Source organism: Oppia nitens, unplaced genomic scaffold (assembly GCF_028296485.1).
Source record: "Oppia nitens isolate AA-2021 unplaced genomic scaffold, nextdenovo-longstitch-racon4-pilon3 scaffold24_pilon_pilon_pilon, whole genome shotgun sequence".
Classification (NCBI taxonomy): domain Eukaryota; kingdom Metazoa; phylum Arthropoda; class Arachnida; order Sarcoptiformes; family Oppiidae; genus Oppia; species Oppia nitens.
In genome coordinates this window covers 1,470,286-1,480,324 of record NW_026533204.1, presented here as the reverse complement: position 1 = coordinate 1,480,324, position 10,039 = coordinate 1,470,286, and the positions used below count along the sequence as shown (strand labels likewise).

General features: G+C 21.1%; 1 protein-coding gene across 1 annotated transcript; it reads left to right on the top strand.

Moving 5' to 3' along the window:
* Positions 1-7,613: 7,613 nt before the first annotated feature.
* On the top strand, positions 7,614-8,916 carry LOC128953901 (innexin inx2-like). Its single transcript, XM_054299435.1, has one exon. The coding sequence runs from the start codon at positions 7,724-7,726 to the stop codon at positions 8,882-8,884; it is 1,161 nt and encodes a 386-aa protein (XP_054155410.1). The 5' UTR covers positions 7,614-7,723; the 3' UTR covers positions 8,885-8,916.
* The last annotated feature ends 1,123 nt before the right edge of the window (positions 8,917-10,039 follow it).

Genomic DNA, 10,039 nt, shown 5'->3' with positions numbered 1-10,039 from the left:
ACAAAATAGAATGATGGTATCCGCAATCGCAGTTTATCCATAGATTGCCCATTAACATATCCAATTGAAGTAATGGGTCGGCGCAAGGAATAAAGGCGTGGTAGTCCATTAAAACGCATATTTTATGGACTATTTGATGAATAGTTAGGGGTGTTTGGAAACGAACCCCACAATTACATACAATAAAACCACCATCAATTGCCTTTAGATGGTCCATCCTACAGTTTGGACACAGAAGAAGCTGATGGCTGAGGGCGTGTTTGAACGCAGCGCTTTTTGTATACTCTGATTGAGTACGTAGGCCATCCCATCCGAGTTGCTCTTCATAAGCCTTTTCACGTGCCAATGCTTCTTCTCGTAAACGAAGCTGTTCATCGACGTTATTTGTGGATTTGTTGTTGTTATTGATACGAAGGTAAGCAACAATGTTAGCCAATGCGTCAGCTTCCATTTTGTCCGATAGGTGTCGCTTTTGTAATACAAACTTTTAATTATTACTATTAAAGTGTTTAAACTTGTGTGAATGATATTCTTAAATTTAATTCAATATATATATACTCTGAAGTATTTTTATGACCTTAATTTAAACAACTAATATTGGTTGCAATTTATATATGTATAACGCCTTATGTATTATTAATTACTTACTTTATATTTTATTACACTTTTAACTTTGAAATTTTGTTACACCCAAGTTTTAATGTTATTATATTAATAATCATTTTTATTATTATATACATATAATGGTTATTAATTAATAATTATACATTACTTAAAGTTACACCCAAGTTTTATTATTAGTATTGGTTACAATATATATATGTATAACGCCTAATGAAATATTGAATATTTATTATATTTTATATTATACTTTTAACTTTGAAATTTTGTTACACCCAAGTTTTAATATACTAATGTTGGTTTCAATATATATATGTATAACGCCTAATGTATTATTGTATACTTACCATATTTTCTATTACATTTTTAACTTTGAAATTTGTTACACCCAAGTTTTAATATAATTGCTAACATATTATGTTTTATCTATAATTAATTTTACTTAAAATATAATTACAGCCAAATTTTAATAAGTTTAATAGTAAAGTAATAACTATTTAATCAAACAATATTTAAATTAAATGAATTTTAATTATATTTATTATGAAAATACATGTAAATTTTATAGTGTTTTTTATTATTTCATATATAACCTAAATTACATTAATATTTTATATATATTATTGTTTACTTTATATTAAGTGTTTTATTTAAATTAGTATATTATATGTTTAATATACTAATTAAATTGTTAGTCTAACAGTTAGTTTACATAATTTTAATTTAATAATGTTTGTATTTTAATTAGATCAAATTAAACAAATAATTTTAAACTAAATTTAAGCTTTAATTTAAACTAAAAACATTTGCACTTAATTGCTATTTAAATATAAATTAATTTAGATTAAAATCATACTAAAATAGTGCAAAAGCTTTAGCTTAGCTAATGCTTTTGCCACTTCAATCAATGTTAATTTACTCATACTATTAAACTTATGTTTAACTAAATGTATTGGGTGAGATATATTAAGAATTTTACTGTACTACCTTATAATACCCGCGTTCGACTAACAATGATTGATTCAACACTAAAGTGTCTCTAGGACGGAATCGATCTCCAGGCTTAAGGCCCGAAAACCCACACCTTAACAGTATACGTATAAAGTTAATACTAAAAGTATAGCTTAAATAAGTATTTAACATTAGTTTCAATGGCTAACTTTTTAACGGTTGACTTTTTTTAGGTTTTGATGACACTTTTAGACATTCAATATTTTTGATTTTTTTTTTTTTTTTTTTTTGAAAATTTTTTGAAAATTTTTTGACTAAAAATTTTGAATGTTTTGTATTTTTATACATTGTTATACATTGTATTACATTGTATTGTATACATAAGCATTGTTTGAAGGCTAACAACTTTTACTGTTTACATTATTATAATATAGTATAGTGTTTAATGCAATGTAATGTAATTATTATTAATATAATAATTGTATAAATTTTTCGTAGAGCTTATACCATTCAATTGTTTAATTTTTTCGTAGAGCTAAGTAGACATAAATGTCTATTTTCGTAGAGCTTGTAAAAGTATACAACAACTGTATTAATATTAAATAAATTGATCTCAAAATTCATGCTATTATATAAATATATTCAATAATATTAATGACATTTTATTTTTTTGCTAAAAATATTTATTATGTATCAGAAAAATCGTTAAACATAGTATATCATTATTTATTGAATTAAACATTATTTAAACATTTTGTAACATTTTTATTTATTAGAAATATTATTTGTTTATATTTATAACACACACAAAAAAATATTAATCAATTTAATTGTGTTTATATTATGTTAAAAATAATTTATTATTATGTTAACAATAATAATATGTTTCAACTATAAATAGTACATAATATATATATATATATATATATATATATATATATATATATTCATTGATTAAATTACATATTAGTATCAATCATATCAATAATATAGTTACTCAATAGGTATAATTAACAATAATTTTTTTTAATAATAATAATAACAGTTATTTAATATTATTTTTATTGATTAAATTAATATTTGCAAACAAATATAAGTAAATATCATTTATTGATAGTTTATTTATGTAATTAAAACTAGATTTTACCAGTTTATAGTTATTATTATTATTATTATTGACTTTTTTATAAGTTATATAATTTTTCTAAGCTATTAAGCAATTTAATAAATATATATATCATATATAAGAAAAAAACTATAAATAAACTTATCTATTGACTAATAGTTTTTATTTATAAAAAACCCATAAATTCAAATAATTAATAATTAATTGATTTAAACAAACAAAAAAATAATAAAATAACTAAATATTATATATATGATATATTTATTACTATAATTTTCTTTTAATTTTTTTTAAATAAATTAGATTTATAATTCTACTAATAGTTTTTTTTAAATTATAAAACATTTGTTATTTGTTATTGTAATTTGCTTAATAATAATAAAGACAATTGTTTACTTAAATCAATTTTATTGATGTTAATTGTATTAAATAAAATAAAAATCAATTTTATTTGATTACAAACTTAACACACACTTCAAACATTCAATTAAATTCAAGTTATATTAGTCTTTATTGATAATAAAAAAATTGTTTTTTTGATTTAATCATCAATGCTTTTATCACATTTAAAATCAAATATAATAAAATAAAAATGTGAATTTTTGTTTGCTATTTTATTTTATGGCAAATGGACAATAAAAAAGACATATATGTAATATAAAAAAAACACAATTGTCTAATAAAACTATACTTCAATGATGGCTAAAAAACAAAAGTTTTATCAATTTTATTGATTTTGTTGTTATTTATCAATATATTTCAATAGTCTGTATCACTAGAAATAATTGCTGATAAAACACATTACATGAAATATTTTTATTATTATAATATTATGACATTTAACTATTGGGTTGTTTTTACACATACACATACACATACACATACACATACACATACACATACACATACACATACACATACACATACACATACACATACACATACACATACACATACACATACACATACACATACACATACACATACACATACACATACACATACACATACACATACACATACACATACACATACACATACACATACACATACACATACACATACACATACACATACACATACACATACACATACACATACACATACACATACACATACACATACACATACACATACACATACACATACACATACACATACACATACACATATAGTTTTGTATCAAATTAGTAATGCTTGATGTAATATAAAGGTCATCACTTTTATCTTGATTATATCAGTATAATATAAAATCAATAAAAACCATCAGATATTTAAATATTAATAACAAACACTAATTTTTTTTTAAATCTCAAATTCAGTCAATTAGACTAATTTTTTTTATTAAAAAAAATCATTAATTTTTAAAACTCTTAAAAATAAAGTACAATCTGTCAAAAATAGTTAGCAATAATGAAAAAATAACGTTTTTAGTTAAAATTGAATTTTTTAAAAACTTATTTTTAGTTTTTTATTTTTGTTACTATTTAGTTTTATTACATTCAATATAAAAATGTACATGTAAATGTTTATTAGATCTATATATATATATATATATTAAATTAGATTTTTATTTTTTTTAGATTAATTAAAAAATATTATATAAAAAAATATAGTTTTGAAGACTAGTAGAAAACAACTTATGTCTCAAATGGATATAAATTTTTAATTAAATTTTATATTAAGCTATAAATATAATTTCAAATAAATTATTTAAAAAAAAATAATTATTTTAATTAATTAGTTATCAAAAAAAATTATGTCAATAAATATCATGCAATGCAATATCTTTCACTCATATTTTTATTGAAATAAAAATGAAATTTTTACTATAAAATAGTATTAGTAAAAATTTTATAGTAAAATGATCTACTAATGTAATTTAATGTAATTTATATATACCATTATATAATTATTATAATTTTATGTGATATTAGATAACAAATTTTTCTGATAAACTAATAAGTCTAATAACCTTTAATGTATTTTTTTCTATATTAATATATATATATATTATACATATTGATATACTGGATATAACTAACTAATTAAATTATAATATATTGAATAAATTATAACTATATGTGTTTTTAATTTTTAATATATCAAATAACTAATTGGTAATAAATTTATATTACAGTACAGTATATATCGTATATTGTATATACCCATTTTTTTTTGCTAATAAATTAAATTTAAACTAATAGTTAGATTTTTTTTATTGGGAAAAATGTGTAAATACGAAAATTTCTAAATAAATTTCTAACTTGAAAAATTAATTTTAAATAATCTCAAAATATAAATTTAATTTAAATTTTTTTAGATATTTTTTAAAATGTTTATTAATTTTGTAAAATATAAATATAAATTTCAATTCAATATTATTAAGTAGATAATTTTTTATCACATAATTTAATAATATTAAAAGTTAGCATATGTAAGATAAACACGAGTAACAAAAAAAAAATAAAACATTTTATTTAGAAACTTTTTTTTGGAAATTTTCTAATTTTATTTATTTAATTTAAAATTTTCGTTTTCTTAATATAATCAAAAAATAAAAATTGAAATAACATTTTTTTTTATTAAGTACTATAGAATTTTCAATTTTAATTTATATAAATAATTTATCAAATAGTATAAAATAAATTTCAATTATTTTTAATAAAGATTTAACTATTAATATTAGATTATATATATATATATATATATATATATAATAAATATATAATATATAAGACACTGTAGATAAATAATATTTGAAACTTTTTAAAAAATTATATTAAAAGTAAAATCATTTTATTATTATTATTATTGATATAAATTATTCATTTTATATTTACAGTTTATCAAATGTGACATTTGATAAGTTAAAATGTTTTTATAGTACATGTATTATATAATAAATTATATCATGGTATTATCTATATATTGTATATTAGTATTTTTATTCAATTATTATTCAATAATACAGTATATATATATATAATATTTATACTGGTACCATTAGCTGTATTTATATATATAATAGGTTCAGTGTACTATTTATTAGCTGAAAAAATATACTGTTAATTTATATATAATAATACTGTATTATTTTATTTACAAATCAATATATTTATAATTGATAAAAATATATATTTCTTTATAAATAGATTACCATTAAAAAAATTATTAAAAAATTAATAACTTATTATATGTGTGTATGTACTGTATCTATGTATGTACTGTATGTGTATTTGTGTGTGTGTGTGTGTGTGTGTGTGTGTGTGTATGTATGTGTGTGTGTGTATGTATGTGTGTGTGTGTGTATGTGTGTGTGTGTGTGTGTGTRTTTGTGTGTGTGTGTGTGTGTGTGTATGTAATATATATACTTTATCTATGTATGTACTGTATGTGTATTTGTGTGTGTGTATGTATGTGTGTGTGTATGTATGTGTGTGTGTGTGTGTGTGTGTGTGTGTGTGTGTTTACATTAATAGTCCTCTAAATATAGCCTAAATATAGTAATTTTACCTTAAATATTTTAAGTATATTGTCAATCATATATATATATATATATATATATACAGTATACTGTATATATAAGGTTTATATATATGATCCATATATTTTTTATTATTATTTAGTATTATTTAGATATCATATGTTGTCTGCAATTGAATGTTTGTGAGTGGGTGTGTGATTGACAAAAATATCTAGACTTGACTCCCCCGCTAACAATAGTTTTTTATGTAACTAATAATATACTTACACTACTTTATATTTACGGTAAATTACTGTATATTAGATATAATACTGTCGTTGACACAATTAATTTTATTTATTTTTTTTTTAATATATACTGTATATAAAATCAAATATAATATTATTTAAAAAAATATTGATTATTAATTTAATTGAATCTCAATTGTTGATGTACTGTAAATTTATATATATATATATATATATTATTAAAAAATTTATTATAATTTGTAATTAATATTGATTTTTATATTAATTTCTAATTAGATATTCAAAAAAATTAAATAAAATTTTTATTAATCTAAACTAATTTTCTGTCTTATTATTATATCTTATTTTTTATTGAAATAACTTTAATAATAAACATATTTATCAAATTTTAATTACAGTATGTTAGAAACTAAAATCTATATATATATATATATATTAAATTTTAATTAATTAATTAATAAAAACTTATTAGTAACTTAGCAACATTAAAAAGTTTATTAATTTATTAATATATTTTTTAATAATCTAATATTTAAATCATTTATATTATACTTTACATTATTTTTTGTTGTATAAATAGTTATCAATTTTTTTTGTCCATAATATTTGATTATAATATTTATTGGGGCAAACAAATATTTATTTAAGCAATGTCAATGTTAATGTCAATTATATCATTTTATTATAATAAATGTGATATTAACGCTATATACAGTATATTGGGATCAATATATTTATATATATATTGAAGATAATTTAATTTAAAAATAATTATATGATTATAAATTTTAATGTAAATTTGATTAAAAATTATATTTGATTTCAGAGTTTAACATTTAGATTTTGTTTAATTTGATTTTTAATATTTATTTATTTAAAACAAAATAATCATACAAAAACAAGTTTAATATATATATATATATATATATATATATATATATATATATATATATATATATGTATATGTATATCTATATAAATAATAATCTTAATATATTGCTATACATATTGATTTAATGTCAATATTATTGATGATAATATTTATGTAAAATAAAAATAATACGATTAACATATATTAATTAAATGATGAGAAACTCATAATAACATATAATACATAAACAATTGATAACAAAAAAATTTATTGCTATTTATTGATTGAAAAAAATGCAATATATTTTTTTGGTGGTGTTGTGTCGTTTAATTCAATGTGTCTATTCAGAGCTCCGGTATAGTTTTTATTCAATTTGTCTATTTGAAGGCTCAGGTAGTTTTCAATCATAGCTAACAACAATGGTTTTATACGATCTGTTTAATGGTATTAAATATGCCATCAAATTGGATACCATTTACATTGATAACAATGTATTTCGTATGCACTATAAGCTAACGGTAGCCCTACTGATCGGGTCATCCCTGTTGGTAACCTCCAGTCAATTGTTTGGCGATCCAATCAGCTGTATAGGTGCCAATGATGATACCCAGGTACCCGAACAAGTACTACAAACCTATTGTTGGATACATTCAACATTTACATTGCCCGGTGCTCTCGGAAAACAAGTCGGGGTAGAAGTGGCACATCCGGGTGTCGATACCTATACACCCAATGAAAAACGTCAATATCATAAATACTATCAATGGGTAGCACTGGTACTGTTTCTACAAGCACTGGGCTTTCTGACGCCACGCTATCTATGGAAACAACGAGAAGCCGGACAAGTGGCCCGACTAGTTGGCCAACTAAATCAGCCAATTGTCGACAATAAAGACCAACAAATCAAGCTATTGGTCGGCTATTTGGCCAATAATTACCGTCGCGGTCAACATCGGCTATACTTTCTCTGGTATGTCGTATGCGAAACCTTGAATTTGGCAAACGTTTTGCTACAGATGTGGCTATTGAATCATTTTCTCGGCGGTTCGTTCACCCGATACGGTTGGCGTGTACTCGAATGGTCCGAACGGGATATCAGTGAACGCGGTCCGACCGACCCGATGTTGGCCGCCTTCCCGCGGGTAACCAAATGTACGTTTTGGGTATACGGCTCATCCGGTGATGTCCAGCGACACGACTCCCTATGTATACTACCGTTGAATATCATCAACGAAAAGATCTATATATTTGTTTGGTTTTGGTTTGCATTGTTGGCCTCAATATCGGCACTGGTCATGATCTACCGTTTGCTGACCATATGTTTTCCATCGGTACGCTATTTGGCACTCAAATCGCGTGCCCGATTGGCCGACTCGGCCAATGTTCGCCTTGTAGTTCGCCGATCGGATATTGGCCACTGGTTTCTATGGCATTTGTTGTGCAAAAATCTGGACGGCCAACACTGTGCACGTGTTTTGGACGCGTATTGCGATAGTGTTTTTGGTGTCGGCTCCGGCACCGGTATTGTGGCCAACAATACCAATGATAAGCAAGTAGTGATAGTCAATGAAATAATTTAATAATAATTATAAAACAATAATTATTATATATTTTGTTATAATATAATGTTTAAACTTTTGTTTTTTTAAATTTTAATTTTTAAGAAACTCTATTATTAATAAAATGTGTGTAAACTTTTTATAATTTTTTTTTTTAAATATAATATATTTAAATATAACAAAATATAATCTAATAAATATTTAATTTAATTATTTAATTTTATTTAATTTAAAAATAACTATTATAAAATTAAAAAAATTGCTACCAATTATTGTATAAAAAATTATAATAAAAATATTTAAAATAGATGGCAGTCTAGTATCTAATAAAGTATATAATATTTCATACATTTAGTAATATATTTTATACAAATATTACTAGTTTTAAAACATTTTCCTAATAAATAAAATCTAAAAAAAATATTTAATACACTAAAATAAAATTGGTATTTATTTAATACTAAATTAAATATTAATATTATTATTAACAAATCTAATTAACAAATTTTTTATTATTAGTATTATATATTTTTTGGTTTGCAAAATATATTTCATTTATTGAATACATGTTTTTTAGGAAAACGTTTTCAAATTATTTTTAAAAATTCCTCAAATTTATAGTTTTCATACAAATAATACTTAAAATTTGGTATTTCTAAAAAAAGATAAAACACACCAATCAATCAGGTATTGAAAATTATTTTTTTATTTAGGGATTAACACATACTATAGATTTATATATATATATATACAGTATATATATATATATACAAATAACCGGAATTTATTTTATTACAAAAAAATAATAATCATATATTTATGTAATTATTAATAAGAAATATATAATAAATTATTGCAATTTAATAATAATTTTTTTTCTCACTCTATCGTTGTAGTGATTAATGCCAACAATATTAATATACAGTTATATGATATTAATATATATAAGTTATAAAGTATAAGTAGTGTGTATTGAATAATTTATTTGAGTAATACATGCAAATATACAGTTTTTATGTTTTTTTAAAATTAATATTTATCTAAATGATGAAAAAAACTAATATATGTTATATATTATATATAATATGTTATATATATAATAAAACAAGTATTGAATATATAATATTTATGAATACATATTTGTGTATATTTAGTATATACATTTAATATATTTTA

Excerpts from the sequence above, each read along its gene's own strand:
- LOC128953901 (XM_054299435.1), top strand. The coding sequence starts at position 7,724 with ATGGTTTTATACGATCTGTTTAATGGTATTAAATATGCCATCAAATTG.